At 51.1% G+C, this 20604-nt stretch overlaps 2 protein-coding genes across 2 annotated transcripts in view; one reads left to right on the top strand and one right to left on the bottom strand.

The window, feature by feature from the left end:
* Positions 1-4789, bottom strand: part of TSPAN32 (tetraspanin 32) — a gene marked incomplete at both ends in the record, with an annotated part of 29546 nt that extends 24757 nt beyond the window's left edge. Inside the window, 3 exons of the mRNA XM_084262719.1 lie at positions 1147-1244; positions 2570-2684; positions 4742-4789. Coding sequence (XP_084118845.1) covers positions 1147-1244; positions 2570-2684; positions 4742-4789 — 261 coding nt within the window. The remainder of the gene's footprint in view (positions 1-1146; positions 1245-2569; positions 2685-4741) is intronic.
* An 8054-nt stretch (positions 4790-12843) lies between these two features.
* Positions 12844-13365, top strand: ASCL2 (achaete-scute family bHLH transcription factor 2; the record flags this gene model as incomplete). The annotated part of the gene is made up of 1 exon (XM_084262716.1): positions 12844-13365. One exon carries the CDS (start codon positions 12844-12846, stop codon positions 13363-13365), a length of 522 nt encoding a protein of 173 aa, XP_084118842.1.
* Between the last annotated feature and the right edge of the window lie 7239 nt (positions 13366-20604).

Here is a 20604-nt window from a genome sequence, read left to right as displayed (position 1 = left end):
ACCGAATAACCATTACAGAGAATTTCAACCATATTTTCAGGCAGCCCTGACAGTCTCCTATAGCCTGTACTTACTCAGCTGCTGTTGCTGATGTGGTAATTGCAGGTACACAGTAAAGCATCCTTCAGCAAAGAGGGGACTTACACATACTCTGCTAGCAGTATTCATGGGAGAGAGAAAGACTGAGCATCAAGAAGATGAAAACATTAACTTCAGTAGGTGCTTTGCACCTTTAAAGGTATCTGCTGCTTCTCATGTCTAACATCAGTATTGTTTTTCCCTATTCCATAGATTAGATAAATGCCTTGAAAGCTAGTTTATGTATGGCAGCAATGCAATCCTTTTATATCAAGCGTGGCTTCATGCTCTGCAACCTACCTGTTAACTTCCGCCCTTCACTCAACAAGGGCCAACATGCAGTGAACAGCTTGTTTCCACTCATCCCTCCAGCCCCAAGGCTGGAAGCTGCTCCAGTCAGACTAAAGCCCTGTGTGCAAGCTGGTTTTATAAATGGTGCAGAGCTCACAATCCAGTTTACTAATGCTGGCACGGTCCAGGCCCAAACAAGCACTTTGCCATGGATGGTGGAGAGGAGAAAGGTGGCATTTCAGCTCTTGTGGTACCCCTCCACCTTCTCCTCGAAGCTGAGGGTCCATCCCAAAGCCCCCATGCCTGCTGCTATGCTTTGTACTCCCCACACCACCACTATGGTGGATGTTTGCAGCAAGGGGGAAAGGAAGAGGGCTTAACTTTGCTGTCACAAGTCAGAGGAATAACGTGGGACTCAAAATCACACTTCCAAGGTTTCCCTATGTGTTGACTTGGTGAGAAAAAAAACCACCAGGAATCGTCACTACTGCAACTGCTTTGGCAGATAAGCATCTCCCAGTGATCCAGCTCTAAAAGCACCTTGGCAATAGAAACAGGGCACAGATGGATGTGTCTTCCAGCTGAAACAGCTCTACAAAGTCATGCCTTTTATAACAATGTCCTCTTGCAGCACAGTCTGGAGCAGCAGGACGTCCTTCTCCGGGCACACATGCTCCCAGGCACAAGGCAAAATCACCCCCAGCACCACATTTTAAGGGTATCAGCCCAAGGTTGCAAAAAGCACACCCCACACACAAGGTCCCTCTGGATACGCACCATGGCTGTGAGGCACTGCGATTCCCGCACTGTGGCAGCAGAGCTCAGCAGGGCTGCGAGGATCAGGGTCATACTGAGGCAGATCCCAAAGTAGAAAGCTGGAAAGAAGTCAGACATGGGAGCTGTTGTCAGACACCAAGACTTTAGGGGTAACAGAGGCCTTGTCTGATGCTTTTGCCCAAAGAGTGGCCAAAAAGTGTGTACTGGAGAGCTGGCCCAAGAGGACCGGGCTGAAGAACTGAACTTGTTTTATAATTTATTAAGTATGCCCCCAGCTGTGTATGCTTTGCTTATCTGGCAGGGCTGTAAACCTCTGAGTGGTTCCCACAGCTCCAGCAGAGGGAAGCACCCTGAGAGGGTGTGGGTCCACCCGGCAGACCGCAAGCTGTCAATTATTTCAGCACTCTGATAAAGACCCCCCTGAATGGGGGGAACTGATGTGCAGCAGCTGTCCCACAGCCCCTATCAGGACTTCTGGCGTTGCTAATCTGGTGCAACACTCACCCTCTGGTTTCCTCACGGCTAAGGCAGGGTCGCCGCCTGCACCCTGCAACAGGGCTTGGGAGCACAGTGCTGCAAAGGGCCTTGCAACCCTCACTTCAGGGATAACCATGCCAAGAGACAATGCTCACAAGCAAAGCCAGGGAAATGTCTCTGGGGAGGGGTGGCTGGGAAGAGGGAGCCTGCCAGGCAGATTAAAGACCAGTCTGTATAGCTCCCAGTGTGGGTAAGAAAAGCAGGGGGGGGGCTGTACCTTAGCTGTGGACTAACATATTTGTCACACCTGTCTTGTTAAACTGAAATTGAGAACCAGGATCCAGAGAGGGCATGAGCATGTTTAAGCCCAGAGCATAGCTTGGGAAAGCAGCAGATCAAGCACAACAGAGGCGAGTGGTGTATTTTAGTATCTGGGCTGTTCTTGTGTCTTTGCTCTAGCCTTGTACCCAAGGCCCAGTTTGCATTTCTTGCTTGTGTATGGAAAAGAAGCTCCATATATCCTCCAAAACCAGGTATTTCCATGCATTTCTCCTTCCAATTTTCTACATTTTGCTTCAACTCCTACAATAGTCCCTGTTCCCATGCTCCCAGGGCCCTTCCAGCCCAACTGCACCTTTAGCTGAGGACCCCCCCACCTGTGCTTTCATTGCAGCACAGGGAAAGGCTGGGGAGACAGTGAATAGAGGGACAGCAGTGAAGGAGGTGGCACCTGAGCCCCCTGTGCTCCTGTAGCGCCTTTTGGTGCCAAACATATGGGTCTGATACAGGAATAGGTGTCTGCAGGACTGCGTCAGCCCTTGTGCATCCTCCACAGGCCAGTCCCTGCCCCTTTCCATGATGCCGCTGCATTTCCTTTGACTGCTCTGGGGGATTCTGCCGCTCCTGGGATTCCCTGAGGTCTTGGTGGGATGTGACCATGACATACCTGCGTGGTGGATGACCCTGTAGGAGTTGCTCTCCAGGGAGATGTCGCTGATGAGGCTGAAATGGAGCCCATAGTGGGTCACTGTGCTCAGTGTGGCAATGGACAACGCCAGCAGCTGGAAAAGAAGGTTTTTAGGAAGGGATTGACAAGGCAGAAGCTCCTGCTGAGTACACACCAAGCTTTGAGGTGTATCCGGATGCTCCTGAGCCCCACACAGATGCAGACAGCTTGCTCATCCAAAGACCACTGAACATATTCCAAAATGCACATAAAGGACAAACCCTCGACACTTAAACACACTAAAGCTCTTTTTCTCTCTGGCATAGTGAGCACATGTGGCACTGCACAGCCTGTGGTCTCTTGGCCACTGTTTGTGGGTGAAATTCCCACAAGGTGAAAAAAGCCCAGAGGATCGATGCTCTTGCAGCACTCACGTAGTCCCACCCTGCTCTGCAGAGTACACATGTGCAGTTACACAGGCTGCCAGCTTCAAGAGTGGGTTTGGGCTGGGGTTATATTCTCTGCTTTTTGCAATGCTAGCCCCATTGCCTGCCTGTGTAGAGTGCAAAGTGCTCAGCCTTGTACTACTCTAGCCTGTGCTGACTTATGTCACTGCAAGATGCCACTGGGCTGTCCGTGTTTCTGTCCCATTCCATAGAACACCAGTATGCTTAAAGCACGGGGTAACTTCCAGCATGTTACCCTCCACGCTGCCCAGAGCAAGTCCAGGCAATGGAGAGAGAACATTTCTGATGGCACCTGGCTCTAGAGCAGGGCTCCTTGCAGCATGGCTGGTGGCAGAGCTGGGACAGGGGCACCATCAGCGGGACAGTTAAAAAAGCTCCTACTAGTGCGATGAACCTGGGGAATACAAGAAGCAAGACCACTCCTAGGTCCCAAGGTTTCAGCATTTTGTGCCTTTACAATACAGAAATATAATCCCTCTGTCAAAAGTGACAGTCTGGTGTCAACATAATCCCCACTATACGACATTTTCTTCCAGGGTAGACTAATCAGCAGCTTTTGCTGTAGCATTATAGTTTTGGAGATTTAAATACATTGAAACCATAGCATTTTTTGGCTTAAAAATAACCTAATTTGTGGCACCTCCTGATCCAGCATGCTGTGCATTACTGCATGTCTCAATCCATGCCCAGCAAACTGCTAAGTGTAACACCAGTTAGCACAGATTTCTGAGAAACATCAGTCTAAAGTCCTTCCAACAGCGATAAGGTGATTCTTGCCATCCACAGCGGCTGTGCCTTGGTGTCTCCTCTAAACACTGTTGGTAGCAATCCACCCTTGATTTTCTCCAATATTCTGGTATTTGCAGGAGGGAACAACAGCCAGCCACTACAGACAGTGGTCACAAAATGCTGCAACTTGGACAAGCTACAATTTTTATGTGTGACCCAAAATAAAGCATCAATAATTATTATTATTATTATTACTATTACTACTATAGCAGCAGCATCTTTCCAAGCCACTATTCTATTTGAACCAAATAGAAATTATTATTTTTTAAGCTTGCAAGTTTTGATGAAGTGAAAGGCAGCAAGCCCATACAACTTGAAAACATCCACAAGAAGCATTTGCTAGTTTCCACTGTTTCCCATCAGCTCTAACAGCAAATGGCAAGAAGTTCCCCTTGAGTTTGCTTCAGAAGCTGATAAAAAGGATCCTTAGGCTGCTTTCACTTTGTGGTTCATATCCCCAGGTCTCTCACATAAACTCCCACCAAAGCCCTGCAGTTTCCTAGCCTCACCGATCCCACCTGCGTCTGACCACCCCCCCAGCAACAAGCATGACTGCAGCGGGTCCATCCTCCCTCTTTTGCTCCAAGGACTGAGAAGCAAGTATCTTTTTGCCGAGAACGACCCATTCTGTGGCAGCAGCCTTTCCTTTCTCCTTCTGGCTGCCGGGTTGTGAAAGAGCTGCAGCGGCGTGACACTTCTGAGAAACCAGAAGTCTATCGGCAGAGGAGGGGGCGACACTGGCGACCGGTGATAACTGCCCAAGGCACAACGATAACTCAGGCTTTGCTTGCCTTCTGTCAGCAAAAAAAAAACCAGAACGTGGGAAAACCCGTCCCTCTCTGAGCAGGGATGGGGAAGGCAGCAGTTTGCCTTGCCCCGATTCTGCAGAGTTCCCCCCCCAAACTTGCCTGCTCACCATGACACAGAGGCTGGTCACCAGCAGCTGGCACTTGGTGGTCCTCATTCCGCACCTCAGTCCCATGGCGGCTTGTCCCCAGCGAGAGGTGGCAGTTGGTCCCTCCAGCTCTTGATAAAGCCTGGGTTTCCACCAAAGAGAGGCATGGCCACAGCGGGGCCTCTCGGGAAGTGCAGTCCCCACCACGTGCCGATGCACCTCCTCCTGCCCGACTATTAAATCCTGTTTAGAGCAGCTGCCCTCTGCCTGGGCTTTCGGTGGGCTACCGACAGCTCTGACACACAGCCAGCTGGGGCCAGGAGGAAAGGCACACAGAAAAACAGCCTTTCATGGAATTCAAAGCAAGGATTCTTTAAAAAAATTTTGAAACCGTCCAGTCCAGGGTCATCATCAAAATACCCTGGTTTACACTTTCACTGGGATGCAGTTTTGCTTAATGAGCATTGTCACTATATATATATGTATTTTTAGATCTGCATAAATAGCATTGGGAAGAAGTTTAGGAAAAAGTTATTTAGGAAAAAAATATAACCTGTCGTTTAAAAAAGACATCAAAAGCCCCAAAAGGATCTGTGTAAGAGCCTTCCCTCCCCCTTTAAAACCCACCACAAGTCAATAACCTTTGGCTGAGCCTCTATTAAAGATTTTGTTTGCAGATGAGGGAAAAGAATCCCTTTGGTAGTATTTTATTCAAGAAAATGTATATATGTAAACATAACAGTCTGCTCAGGAGACCTTCCCTGTGCACTGACACTTTGACTCCCCTTTCCCCTCTCCTAGAACAGAAGACCCCATGGACCCATGGCTGCAGAAGACTCAGGTGACTTCTGGCTTCAAAACCGGCTGATGGCTGGATGTATATTTCCCAAAAGTAAATTGCAAAGAAGTCTCAGGAATGATCTGGCCAAAGGGAAACCGAAGAACCGAACCAAGTGCCTTAATCAGCCCTAGTTTTTCCCTACTGGGAAAGAGGTGAAACACAATAATGGAATATAGCTGCACACACACACACACCCCGCCCCAGGCAGCAAAGAAAGGGGAAAAAAAAGGCAAACCCATCCCACATAAGGAACTGTAGCTACAAGAAAATGATAATGAATAAAAAGGAGGGGAGTGAAAAAAGGAAGGAAGATGCATTTTGTAGAGCAAATAGAAGCAAGAGAGAGTTGCTCAAAGCCAGAAGCACAGGAAAAAGCATGACATGATTTTCTGACTACACCACTAGCTTTCTTGCAAAACATCTTCATTGCAGCCTCTCAAGACAGGCGTGAGAGCTGCCACAGCCATTTCTGAAAAGCGGTGTCGTCCCCCCATGGCTCACAGGTCCCTGCCCTGCTGGGGCTCCCTGAGGTCCAGGCAGAGACATTGACATACGTGTGCGCACAGAGAGAGCTACTCCAGCCACCAGCTGGAAAACACCTGAGAAAGACCAAGGGATAGACAGCAGGGAAGGAGAGTAGCGTGGAGAAAACTACAGAGAGAGTAGGCTGGGGAGGCAGCTGATGCCCAGGTGCAGATACCGGGCACCAGCCGCAGCAGGGCAGGCTCCAAAGCGAGCAGCGCTGCAAGGTGACCATGTCCACATGGACACCCCCCCCCCCCGCCCCCCATGTGGCAGGTGGGGAAAGTGCCTAGGGCTGGACCCAACTGCAGAACCTTTAGCACCAGCCACTATTTCTGGTGCTGTGGGACAGACAGGTGTGTTGTCACCTGGATTTTCAAGGGGAATGACCACCAAAGGGACAGGGGTATAAAGGCAGCAGGGTTGGTCCACAGGTGGAGTTAGGCATTAAATCTGGAAGGGTCGCAAGGAGGTGTGAACCACAGCTCCGTGTGTGAAACCAGCCACAGAAGCAAGAGCGAGGGCCCAGCCACGGGCCCTGTTTCACAGCCAGGGGCATGAGATCAACCATGCAGCCCATCTTCGTTTTCCCCTAGCCCCCAGTCTCCTTTCCCAAGCCCAAACGCACGCTGCCGGAGACCTGTGCAAAGCCAGATCTCACACTAGAGGTCCTCACAGGCCAGCAGAAGCTCTTCCCGAAGGCTTGGACGATTCAAGTGGGCTTTGTGAAGGGAATATGGGCAGTTCCCTTCCTGGCTCCACAGAGGTCTCCTCTGTCCGTGCAGGAGCCTCCCGCCTCACTGCAGGACCACACGAGCGTTCACAAAATCTACACCCCTTGGAAGGGCTCCTAGTCTCCCCACAAAAGATGCTCTACCTCTTTTTGTCTCCAGCCATAAAAGCTCTCAAAGCAGGTCTGTCACTTTAAATAGCTGGGTTTAAACTGATGTTTCCTACGCTGTGGTTACAAATGCCAGTTCCTGGTAGCTTGCCCATGTCCTCCGATGCTTCAGATACTTCTCCCACCTCCAGTGCTCGGTGCTTTGCCTCTGTGTCAGCTCCCTCAACTACCTGCTCCAGCACTGTGCTGGATTTAGGGCGGAGACATTTTCTGCCGCTTCTCTTGTCTTCCTCGTTTATTGTATGTATGTATGACTTGAAACATTTCTCTCTGGGGCAGAACACGTGAATTTCTAACATCAAAAAATAATAAAGAGCAAAAGAAGTTTCTCCCTCCCACCCAAAAGAAGACCAATAGCCTGAGCATTAGTAGACCTGGGGCATTGGGAGGCTGGGCTCTGCTTGAGAGAGACACGTTCGGCACATGCAAGAGCACTACGGAAGTGAGCGAAGCAGGGGCACAGGCGCTCATCTTACCTTTGGTTATCGAAAGGGGGTCTTTACAACTCTTCAGTTCCTATGGGATTAAATTTTCTTGGGGTGCCTGTCATTGGTACACGCCTGCCTCCACAGCTCTCACCCCAGGGAGCCCTGGTGAGAAGCAAGTTGACCCCCCAGCCCTCTCCCAGCAGGAAGAGGGGCAGGGCTGGAGGCATGACAGGGAACCATCCTCACAGCTGGTGCAGGGGCTGGATGGCAGTGTGGGTTTTACAGCAAGGCTCTGCCTCCTACCTGCCCTGCCAGGTTTTATCAGTCAGTCCCCTTTGCAAGAGGGCCACTTACCACTCCCAGACATTCTGCAAAAACCACAGGTGACCACAGCTCCTGCCTGTGGCTTCCTCCCTTATCAGCTGGAGTGCAGAAGGAGGGGAGCAAGACTGGGAATACCCCGGAGAGTCCAGGTGCCCTCTTCTAGCCATGTGGCAGCTTGCAGCCTTCTGTTAGGCTGTGAAAATACATACCAGCATCCAGAGCTGTATGGGTGTCGGAAGGACAGGCCACCTCATCCAGAAGGAGCAGAGCAAAAAAGTGGAACAAAGACAGATTTTTTTTTCCTAAGGTTTTTTTAGCTAAAAACCTCCAATCCTCTTCCAACCTGGAGAGAAAAGCTGCCCACGCTGTCAGACAGCTGTCCTAAAAGAGCTGGGGGATTTGATGCATTAATGCTGCACAGGGTGAACTTAGGAGAGTAAACATAAATGGAGAAGAGGCCAAATTCACGCTAGAGTGCTTCCTTGCTGTCTGCTTTTCTGGTTCTCACTCATTCGGTGCAACAACCAACAATGCCACAGCAGCACCCCAGCCCCAGCTGCTTGAACTCCAGCCATGCAGCAGCAGGTAAGAGAAACCTCCTCCTCGACTTTGGGGCACTGCTATTTGTGCTCCCATGAAGGTATAAGCTGGAGGCAAGGGAAAGGAGGTTGCTCCAGGAGGCAAAACTACACCCATCATCCAGGCAGGAGAGGTCCATGCCGGGTCCCTGCTGCCTCTCAGGACCCTCCTCCTTAGCCAGCTCACACCACGCTGGGGAAAATACCTCTCCTCCTCGGCAGAAAATAGCTCCAGCTCTGGCAGATTTACAAGTGTCACTGGCTCAGCCCATTCAGTGCCGCAGATACTGCTGGTAACACAGCCATATTCACCCTGGAGCTCGCTCGTAAATAAAACATGCCCATACCAAACCCCACCGAAGCCGTGTGAATGACGGGAAGCCCGGGAGACCTCACAGCCCTCTGCCTTCCCGGGTGCATCACAAGGGCGCATTGTAAAGACTGCTTAGCATTCATATAGCACATACATGCAATCAAAGCTAGAACACAACTTTTAAACCCAAGGCTGTCTCTTTTCAAGAAGGGAAGGAGAAGAGAATAGGGGGAGGGGCTGGGCTTTGCCAAGCTTCAGATGCACCATACCACTGCACCATGAATGGAAACCAGGCTGGCCGGAGGCTGCTTTGGGAGAAACAAAACTGGAGAGACGACATAAAATCTCCAAAGGACTTTTTCATTTATTATTATTTCCAAGGTTTATCTCAGAAAGCCTTCTGTGATTCCCAGGCACTTTGAAATTAATTGTGGGTAAGAAAAAAAAAAAAAACCCAAACCAAAAAATCAAAAGTTATTAAAAAAAGGTTCACCGGGCCCAAGAAAGGCTACATTTGAAAAGAGCACACACTGATGACGAGTTCCCTTCAAAGAGTAAACTCAAATAAACTTCTTTCCCCACCCAAAAGTGAAACAACGGAGCTTGTAGCTGTAATGCACCCTCTGCTACTTGAACTGCATTCTTTCTGCTTTTCCACGTGTTGCAAACCGTAACTGCCCAGAAGCCAGCTGTGCAAGCGAGAGACCTAAACACATCTCTAGCCCTGCACCCAGCAAAACCAGCTCAAGCAGAGCCCAGCTTGGCAAGTGGGGATTCACCTGCTCACCAAGAGCGGGGCTGCTCAGCTGCCCCCTCCCTGTAGATTTCTGGCATTTTCTCTCTCGAGCCTTATCATGATGGGACCTCTATGCTTTCCACTGAGCTCCAGAATGTTTTAGCAAGAGAACCCAACAAGCAGCTCATGTCATCTGCCTGTAATGCCTGGAACTGTAATGGCAGGAACTGGGTCCTGGTGGATCAGTCCACCATGACCCAGTTCCTGGGGTCCATTGCATTCCTGCCAAGGCACCACGCTGGCCAAAGCCAGGCAGGGCTGCAAACTGTCCACGCCAGCCATGCATTTATCCCTTTTGCCTTACCTGTGCCAGGAAAGGAGAATTTCTTCTCTATGCCCTCTTGGGATGGGCAGCACATTGCTGGATGCTCTCTCTCCCCAGATTATGATCAGGAAGTTGATTGTGAACATAGACTTTGTTTAATGATGTCTTGTTCAACTTGATCTGACACAGTCATTAACTTTATACAGAGATTTCAAAGAAGATTGCCTTTCTCAGAGCACGAGATGTACCTACCTTCAGACTACGGGAAAACCAGCTGTACTGTTAAGAAAGCAGTTGCTTTGTGCCATGCTCAGGCCCAGACCCAACAGCCACATCTGCCATCCAGAGCCCCAAAGCCAATTTGGACAAGTCAAGCTCATCCCCAAGCTAAGCGTGGAATCACTGGGGCTGGAGACTGCATGCTGTCCCTTGAGACTGGATTGACTGGTGTTTGAAAGGTGTGTTATTACTGAAAAAAAAATCCCTGTAGCTATTTTTGTACGATAAAAATCCAGTTATTACTCTTGAGCGTGGCTCTTCAATGCAAAAGGTTTTCTCTGGAACAGCTTCAAAGACGGCAACTTCCTCTTTCCTGTGAGAAAGGCTTACATCAGAAATTAAGGACAGGATAATGAAAGAACATCAGTATTTCTCCCTTGCACTAATGCCCCTTCTGCCTAAGCCAGTAGCGACTCTGAGGTTAGCCCCCTGCGCCAGGCAAGCCAGATGCTGTAGACGAGTGCCCAGGGTTATGTGGCTTGAGCCAAGCAAGTGATCCCATGACCACTTATGTGCACAAGTACATCCATGCACACCAGCATCTCCCCTGTACTTCACAGGAACCCACCAGACAAAGAGCTCCCACCTGCGTCACCCTCCACGAGCTGCTCCCCTTGGGTCAGACCCTTCAGATGAGCAGTGCGGCTGCTTGTGGTTTTTCCCCCAGCTCTAGGGTACGGCCAAGAATGTCTTGAAAACCACCAAATTTGGGTGCTAAGCCTGATGCATCCTTGAGCGGGCTTTCCAGATAACACGAAACACCCACAGGCTCCTCCTTCCTGTCCCTTCCAGGAATTTCAACCTGTCTGCCTGCGATGCTGCAGCGGGTCCCACTCCTTTAGCCCACTGACATTGCAACTGATCCCTGGGAAAAATATTTCTCTTCCAGCTTGGTGGAGCCTTGCTGCTCCCTAAATACCCCAAGCAGGTAGAAAGGAGTTTCACAGCGTGACATCTAGAAATCATGGACAGCTCTTTGTGGTACTGGTTTTGGCTTAGGTACGCCATAGGAGCAGCAGCAGCGCAGTTCAGGATAGCCAGGGGGGTACAGGTCCTTACTCTGATACCCAAATCGTACTGCAGAGCCTCACTGGCACCTACCTACCCATGTGGTGACGGCTCTGCCGTGGGCAAGCACATGTCCCTACCACCAGGTTGCTGCCAGCAACACCAGCTTTGAAGAGCTTTTTGTGAAGCTTTCCTGTTCCCTGCCAAAAAAGGAAGCCTCGTAACTCAACTGCCTCAAACCTTCCTGCCTGCGCGCCTCTGGGTGGAGGGAGACCTTGCAGAAGGCAACTGCCACTTCTCTTACCCCAACTACCTGATGCTGCAAGCGCTCAAATGGATGAGCACCCTCCACGGTCACACCGAGGGGCCGCATCACCACCAGCCTGGTGGCTGGCACAGGGGACAAGGCTAACCCCACCGAAAGGGTTTGTTGGCAATGTTTTAGCACTACACGATTTTTTTGGGTTTTCTAAAGGCTGGGCAGGATGGCAACCCCCAGGACAGCACCTCTTGGCAAGCCGTGCTGAAGCCAAGAGTGGACTGCAGCCCCTGGGTAGTGGGCGCATGTAGCACCCCTCCACCCACCCTACTTAAGTAGCAAAACTCTCTGCGGGTTATTTCACACCTCAAGCTCCCGGGACGCCAAGAAGCATCTCCTTTGGCCTCCCCATTAAATCCAGCTATCTGAAAGCACCTTACCCTGCTGCTGGAGGCTTGCCTGATGGAAAACCAAGCGGGATTGCTTGCCCTGGCGAAGGGAAGCCTGGGTGCAGACCCCGGGCCACGAGTTTTGCGTTTTTCTTCTCCTCTCCATGCCTTTATCCTCGAAACTCTCGAGCTTAAACGTTCAAAGCCAGCCGGCAGCGAACGGCCGTTGTGAGGCGACTCACGCCACTGCCCAACTTCGCTTTTGTCCCTTCGTGCGCGTAAGGCAGCGGCGTCCCGGTGATGCCCTTCGCTTTGCCGAGCGCCCGCCAGCCGGCAGCCGGGTGCCCGCACCGCTCCCAGCCCGGCGCCCGACGGCGGGGCAGCCTCCACCCGCCGCTCTGCGCCGGGGAACGACCCGCGGCTCCGGGGCTGCCGCCGCCTTCTCTCCCCGGCCGCCACTGCCGCCGCGAGGTGCGCGGTTTGGGGGACGGGACCCGGGACCGGCGCCTCACCTGGGGCAGGGGCAGCCTCGGCTGCCGGTGCGTGCCTGCGCCGGTGTGCGGGGGGGAGAGGCAGGACGAGAGGGGGAGGCGGTGCGAGAGGGGAGCCCCTCCCCCCAACAATAGCAGAAGTTAACTTAAAATATTAAAAATACAAAAATAGAAGCGGCGATGAAAGGGAAAAAGCCGCGGAGTGCGAGAGAGGAGCGCAACGCCCCCGCGGCGGGCGGGGCGGCCCCGGAGGGGCAGGGGCGAAAGGGCCCGGGGGGTGGGATGTGGATGTGGATGTGGATGTGGATGTGGATGTGGATGTGGATGGGGGGTGGGGGGGAATGATCTGCCGGGGCTGGCGGCGCCACGCGCCGGGCGCGCGCGGGGGCGGGGGCGCGCGCGGGGGGGAGGGCGGGCGGGGGGCGCGGCGGCGGCGGGCGCGCGTGGCGCGGCATGCGCGGCGCGTGCGGCCGGCGGGGGCTCGCGAGCGGCGGCGCGTTGATAAGGGCCGTCCGGCGGCGGCGCCCGCCGCAGAGGCGCGGAGCGGCGGCGGGAGAGGACGGGGGTGGGGATCAGTGCCCCCCGCGCTGCCCGCTCCCCTCCCCGCCCCCCTTCTCTCCCTTCCCAGTTCCGTCTCCCGGGAGTAGTTTTTCTTCGTTCGAATTTTAAATTCGGGAGCGCTTTTTTTCCACCCCACCCCTCCCCAGCCGCCGCCGTGGCCGCCCGGCGATGAACGGCGGGGTCCTGCCGTCGCTGCCCCCCGCCGCCCCCCGCGGCCGCCGGCGGCCCGCCTCCCCCGAGCTGCTGCGCTGCAAGCGCCGCCTGGCCTTCGCCGCCCTGCCGGGCGCCGGGGCGGCGACGGCGGCCGCCGTGGCCCGTCGCAACGAGCGGGAGCGCAACCGCGTGCGGCTGGTCAACCTGGGCTTCGCCGCCCTCCGCCAGCACGTCCCGCACGGCGCCGCCAGCAAGAAGATGAGCAAGGTGGAGACGCTCCGCTCCGCCGTCGAGTACATCCGCGCCTTGCAGCGGCTCCTCGACGAGCACGACGCCGCCGCCGCCTTCCCCGACGGCCGCGGGCGGGCGGCCGTCGGGGAAGGCGGCGGCGGCGGCGGCTACTCCTCCGCTTCGCCCTCCTTCGCCTCCTCCGTGCCCGGCTCGCCTTGCTCTTCCGAGGAGAGCGGCTACGACGCGGCGCTCAGCCCCGAGGAGCGGGAGCTGCTGGACTTCACCAGCTGGCTCGGGAGCTACTGACCCGGCGGGAGGTGAGGGGGGAGCCGGAGGGGAGGAGGGCGCCGCTTCTCCCCGGCGCTCGGGGGACCGGGGCACGTACCCACCGGGGCTCTTTGCAGATGTCTCCGCAGCCGCGCTCAGCCTGCAGTACCTCAGCGCCCTCGCTCTACGCGGCAACCAGCGTCCTCCCCCCGCCCCCTGGAAAAGTCCTCACACCGCCGCCACCACCGCGGCGGGACCCCGCTGGCTGCTTTTCCTCGCCGGGCTCACCCGTCGTCTTCGGGCTGTGGAAAGTGCAATGGTGTGAATGACTGGAGGGGGCTCTGCTGCCGGCTCCGGGGCAGCGGCTCCACCTGCCCGCCCGGAGCTGCCGACGGAGAGGAGAGGAGACCCCAGCGACCCCGCTTCCCCTCATGGCTGCTTTTTTGGTATTGCTTTGGAGGGGTGGAGGGGGGGAAAAAAAGAATAATTGAAAACCACTTGATGCTTCCTTGTTTCTGGAGGGGGAGGGGAAATTTTTTATCCTTATTATGTCAGATTCTATTTTATATGTAACTTGAACTGCCTATGGGAACATTGGTGTATGAAGACTTATTTTTGTACAAGAAACCTTAGAGAAAAGGAGTGAGATGGTTCTATTTTTAGCAAGTCCTATTCCCTTGTTCTTGAACACTGCCAGCTAGAATGTTTCGGGAACGTACACGGTTTAAATAAAAAGGTGGGGGGTTGTTTGTTTTGGGGTTTTGGTTTGGTTTTTTTTTTTCCTCCAAACACTTCAGTATAAGACTGTAAAGTTACTTTGTGTCTTGACGTGGTGTCTGAGTTTGCCTGGTGTGAAGGTCCACTTCTCTGAAAAACTGAAGTTTTTGTTAAAAAAATGTATTGAAGGCATTTTTGTATGCACTTGCTAGGATTTCTTAAGTTGTACATATGCAGTTTTTAAAAGAGTATCATATTTTATGTAAATTGACTTTATAAATAAAAATCTATTTATAAATGGCTTCGGGGCTGTAAGATGCATGTGTCTGCCAGAAACACCCAGGGTAACTTCTGTCTGGGGGGAGTGGGAGAAGGAAGTAATGAGCAGCACAGCAGAGAAACAGTTCTCCTGGACCAGGTTTCACATGCAGAACGGAATATAAGGAGTAGCACAGCGTAACAACCAGGCTTGCTTTGTTTTCCCAATTCAAGCTTTATGAACTCTGCACTTGATACAAGTAGTTGCAGAGATGTATAGTGAGATACAGATGTGTATAAGAGACAGGGCAGGTTCAGGGCTGAGAACTCCTTTCCTGGGCATGCAGAAGGTGCTGGGGGCTGTGCTGCCCTTGCCTACAGTGATGGGAGGGTCATAGGAAAGTAAAGAGGGAGTGGGTATCTGAAGTTGGCTTGTCCTGGAACCTCAGGAGTTAGGCTGAGGTACCTTTATTCAGGAGAGCAGCATCTCTGAGATCAGTGTTACTTAAAACTCACATATGACCAAATGTCCCACTCTGACTTCAGCTGCACCTACATCTGCTTTATCCAAGACAATAAGCAAACATTAATTCCTCCTTAGAGATTGTCAGAGACTCTCATCCCAGGCTCTGTTCAGTACATTGGGCTCACACTGAAGAAGACCTGCTTCAGTTGAGGTGAGGCAGAGGTAAGGCAGATAGCCAGAGAGCAAAACATGCTAGTGACGGTACAGGAAACTACAGCAGAGGTTGCTACTGCCCTGAAATAGCTCTAGTGAACATTCCTAGTTGAATGGAGCAAAGTGGGCTGTCCTGTAGAATGTGCTGAGTGAACACAACACTGAAAGGGTTATTAAAATTGACCTACTTTGCAGGGACTGTATGTATAATCAATCTCTCTGCTACGTAATTACTAGGAAGGTAGAAGTTTTCAGGCATGTGATCACTCTGCAGCCCCACATTCAGTAATTGCAATGAATGCTCTGTAATCCACATCCATACAAATATTCCACATACACAACTCCAGTAGAAGAGAAAAAAACCCACCAAAAAACACAGGGAAAATGCAGACTCTAACAGCAAGAGCGATGATTATTGTGCTTCAAGTTCATTCCCTAATCAAAGTCACTTCAATAAATAAGCCCTCTGAAAGCCCTTGGAAATTGAAGTGCTTAATACACTGCTGGCAAAGGTTTTGCCCTGTGGGGCTCTCCAGGGCTGGCGTAACAGGGGCAGATGGGGCTGGTGGGATGGGGCTGTAGAGCCTCACTGGGGCTGACAGGGTACCTTTCTCCAGTGGGGCTTTAGGGGCTTCACAGCTAACCTCCCAAGTTCAGTCAGGCATGAACAATGCAGATTCCCACATGGTTATTCTCAGCCTAAACCAGCACACCATCTTTTTCAAGCAAGTGAGGGAAAACAGGATTGCTGTGTTTAGCGCCCAAGTGTCCCATCATGGCAGAACACATTAGTTCAGAGTTTTACTACTGATTGGCAGGGTGTTTGTTTTCCTTCCTTGGGAGCACTGATTATATTTCCAAAGGCAATATTTATCTCAGTCAAGAAACTCACAGCATCGTTACTAAGTTCATCAGCTCACCCAAGTTACTGTTGCAGCAACATTAAAGCAGCAGCATCAACTGTAACTGTATTGGCAAGAAGTTAGCTGTGAACAGTTTTCACTTAAGCAATATTAATTAGGGGAGGGAAAAAAAAAAAAGAAAGAGAGCTTAGTCAGCATCACAAGTTACCTTAATGCTGTCAGCCAGTGTTTCAGTAGAAACTAAAGGGAAATCAGGAACATGCAATTTACTTTGGAAAAAAGATGACAATGAGTTTTCCAAACACTTGAAGGGAAAGAAGGTACAGGGAAAAGCCAGTTTTAGAAACACAAGGCAGACAGAGGGACTTCTTTCCCCAACCATGGTGACCATAAGTCACTAGCAGATTCTGAGGTCAAGTTGCTAAAGAGGATACACCAAAGAGAAGGGTACTGAATCGTTCTGTCCTTTCATAAAGCATGAGGGAGGATACAAGGTCGGCTCTTTGGCCATTGCAGAGACAACAGGTACTTTCAGCCAGGCCAGTTCACGCCTGTTCTTTGCAGCTGCAGCCACCTGAAGACTATTTGGACCAAGTTGGGAATCTTCTCAACTACAAAAGCTCACACCTAGACTCTGGTGCTATTTTACATAAATGGAGGAAAGAGCTGGAGATGAAAGCCCTCTCCCCATGAGAATCACCTCTAAGCAGCAAGAAAAGCACCAGATCAACCAAAGGCTGCCATGGGGGCTTCCAGGTCTGCGTGCCTGCTACCCAAAACCCCTTCGGCAGGCATGGGGAATGTCTCTGATGAGCACATTATCTCTTTTTAGGTGTATAACTAGAAAGTTATCACATCAAAATTCCTGTTCCCCAGGAAGACACAGCCCTAAGTACAGGGCTGCAGGAGTCAGATTCAGGCAGAAGAAATATGCTGAGGAATTCTGAGAATTAAGAAAAAAAGGTGCAGCAAGCCAAGCATGCCGGGAGGCATAGGCTTGTCAGTGTGCAGCTACGAAACACTTCTGTAAGCCTCACGTCATCTACATCTACTGGTGGGCTCCTATTTTCCTATTCAGCATTTCACAGGTCACAGACAGATCTAACAGAGCAGAAACAAGTTGCAGGATGGTGTCAGGATTAGCCACCCCTCTCCCCAGGCTGAAAGAACCCTTTGATTTTCAACCATGTTCATTTCCTTTGGTATTTTGAGATGCTCAGGCTGAAGCTTGTTAACAAAAAACCATAAAAAGCCCAGCATGTGGTAAAAACAGTTCCTTGTGATGAACCATGCCTTATTGGACTATAGTGTTTAAACAATGCTGTCACCCTTCACGGGCAACCACAGGTTCAGGTCCATGACTACACTCCTTACAAATCTCTTCACTTGTTACTAGTAGCATCATTCAAGCAGCCTGCTTGGAGGCTTGTGCACTACAAGAAGCACTAGGAAGCAGGCATGAAAGGTACCCTGCAGCATCTCCACAGCAGGATGGCGTCACTCATCCTTCTTGCAGGGCAGGTGGCTGCAAGCAGAGCCCCAGCACCACAGGGGTCTCCAGGAGATCCCTGCGTCAGAGCACATTAAGCTAAGCCTTAAGAGTCCAAAGGAAGAGTACTTTCTCCATTTACAACAGCTCACACTTACATTAACACCTCATAAAGATCTCAGACCAAGCATGACAGCAGTGAGGTGAGCTACTGCCTGTCAACTAGCTTCTGCCTCTCTCCCCATCTGTGGGGAGCAGCCAGCAGCAAAAAGTGTTGCCAGCCTTTGGTCTGCATAGCAAGGCTTTTCGCCCACCATGGCTTGTGGGCAGACAGCTGTGTGCAGAGACTAGTCCCGAGGTCATTTTGCTCTTTCCATGCAGGTCACAGGATAGCCAGCGAGCAGTAACAATTTTCAGTCATTTCTTATCTGGATTGGATGTGGGCCAGGAGCCTGGGAGTGTGAGTTATTAATGCAGCCCCTTGCACAGTCAACAGCCCGGCTTTGCCCAGTTTGGGTAGTGGCCAACAAGGGGTTGGTTTTCTTCTGAGAAACTAGCATCAACAAAGCATTAGCCAAAGGTATACCAGGGAGTAAAGGGACTAGGAACACAAAAGCAGCACCAGCTGTACTCACAACTTGATGTCACACCCTTAAGAAGCCATTGGTCAGGATGGAAAATGCCTTAACTCCTGGAGACACCACCAGCCCGGAGCTGACAGGAAACGAGTCCTTTCAGAGCATCCCTTGAGAAGACCTGCAAAGAGGTCTCAAGCTGGTCCCTGGGGTTTGCTCTTCGGAGAAGTGACTTGCTGCGCCTCTAAGGGAGGACATGGAGAGGTTTTACACTTACTGGTGCTCAGTCCTTTTATTCTAAGTAATTCCTTCCATCCATTGTTTTCCCCATAATAAAGACCTACCAAGGAAGAGGCTAGCACATGACTAGAAGAAGTGGCATCACTAAGGCACTCCCAGTAAGAGTGGCTCCTTTGGCACCTCTGCTGTCACCATTGCCAAGAGGGGAAAATTGACGGGAAGCATCAGCATCCTTAGCTTAGCTAGGGAAAGCAGACTGGCACTCCCACTCTATTTTAAATGGAGATTCTGCTCTGACTTTGAGTGAGCATATGATCAGGCAGAAATCATTGTTGATATCAGGATAAATAAATGTTTGTTTTCTGTGAAGTGCTGCCTGACCCCTCACTCCTGTTGTCACCTTTCTTTTGTCCCAGTGTACAACAAGGAGGCATGAGAACAAGTGAAGTGTCCCACACAAGCCCTGGCATGGCTGGGCTACAGGCGAGGCAGGAAAGACACTCAGACATCTCAGCCAGCCAGACTCACCAGTATTCACATGCAGCAAGCAAGAACCAGCCCCGCCCCCACCCCCCCAGACAAGACAGGCAATTACTATGTGCTCACATTGTCTGTGTTGTTTTACAACAGAGAAGAAATAGACAGTCACATAGAACATGGAAATGAATCAGAGAAACAAGTGCAAATAAAGCAGTCAGTGGTGGAAGGTGTTGCACCTTCCATCAGAGCAAAAAGCCGAGAGAAACATGTGGCTGTAACCCACTCCCAACTGCATAGATGCTTCTCTTTGTAAGTAGATGTTATCCAGATCAGACATATAAACAGCAGAAAAGGAGAAACTTCTATGGAGATGATTGTTTTGCTGCAGGGACCCGGGCAGCACTTCAAGCTCTGACCTATGGGCATCCACCTCACCCCTAGAGAAGCCTCAGCTTTCTCTTACCTTGATCTCCTTTCATCTCCTGGCCTTAGCCCCACCCCTTAGAGCCTACAGTACAATAGTTATCCAGTCACCAGACATAGTAAATTGGGCTTGCTTTTTAAGTTGTTTGTTTTTGTTTGGGTTTTGGTTTTTTTTATAAAGGGGAAGAAAAACCAGAGAGGCACGATAGCCCCAAGGGGAATTTTCTCTTAAAGTCACTGCCAAAAGAATGGCCAATTTGTAAGTGAAATGTTGACACTTTCATAACACAGCAAATATCTTTCCTTTGAGTGAAACACTTAGTTCTTTAGAAAAAAAAATAATTTTGTCATAATACTAAATACTAGGCAGAAGCATTAAAATACTGTAACACATGCTTCCCTCTCTCTCCATTTCCTACTTTGACAGACAAAATTCCATTGAGGTGCCACAAGAGCCACAGCCCCTTTAGCAGAGCTACAGGCAGAAAAAAAACAGTAAATAAAAATCTAATTTAGAGCATTAGCAAACACAGCACCCTCATAGCAGCACAGGACCTGCAAAGCTCTCCTCACAGGCTGCTGACCCCAACACAACTAAGATCTGTCCATCTTGAGCATGAGCTTCTTGTATCGAAGGGAAGCCAATTGGTGTCACTGGAAGCGGCTGCTCCCCTCATTGAAGCACCTGCACACAACTCCCTGCCAAGGAGGCTCTGTGCCAGCCGGCCAGCCCCATCACCGCTTCTCCTTCCCTGGGAGACACCTGGCACTGAAGTGGCAATGGAGAGGATGAAATGTGCTTTAAACAACTTGAAATTTTGAGTGTGCACTGTATTTCGGTCTGATTTGAATGGAGGTAAGGATGGGGTCTGGGTCTCGTTGCACCCTGGCATGGTCTTGCCTGATTGCCCCCAAACCCCTCTCCAGCAACCCAGATGATTGTCCTGCAGTGCTACATGGACCTTGGATGCTGCATGGATCTGTGATGCTGCTGGGATAGTTTATACCCCTTGGTTTCTGGTCTTGCTAGAGGACAGCCAATAAAGAGCAGTGAGAGCAGAGGCGCGTTTGAAGTGAGGAGACCACAAAGCTCATTTAGGATTCATACACCACCAAAAAAAAAACCCAAACCCAACCACCAGACAGTAATAACTTCAAACCAATGCTGACTGGAATTGAAAACAGGGATGTACTGGCAGAAAAACTTCTGCCTAGGCCAAGTTCAGACGTGGTATAAGCTTAAATTGACTCTGTTTACAATGCCAAAGAGAGCGATTGGTTGCCGGCAGGCAAGTCTTGCCGTTAAAGAGAAACACACAACTTGTTAAAGGGACCTCTGAGCACTCTTTCAGGCGCAGCAGAAATCATAGCCAACCCCCTCTGTGCAGTAAAGCCCTCTTGAGAAAGCAAGGGTAGTGTCCATGGCTTGCACATCTCATGTCCTGAGCTACATGGACAGTTCCTTGGTGGAACTGAGCTTTGGGACAGGGACTGTACTTGGTGTGTGCATGGCAGAAATCATCTGGGGAAAGAGCAGAGATCTGGGTAGGGGGC

This window comes from Gallinula chloropus (assembly GCF_964237585.1).
Source record: "Gallinula chloropus genome assembly, chromosome: 4".
NCBI classification, from domain to species: domain Eukaryota; kingdom Metazoa; phylum Chordata; class Aves; order Gruiformes; family Rallidae; genus Gallinula; species Gallinula chloropus.
This window is presented reverse-complemented; position numbering and strand designations above follow the sequence as displayed.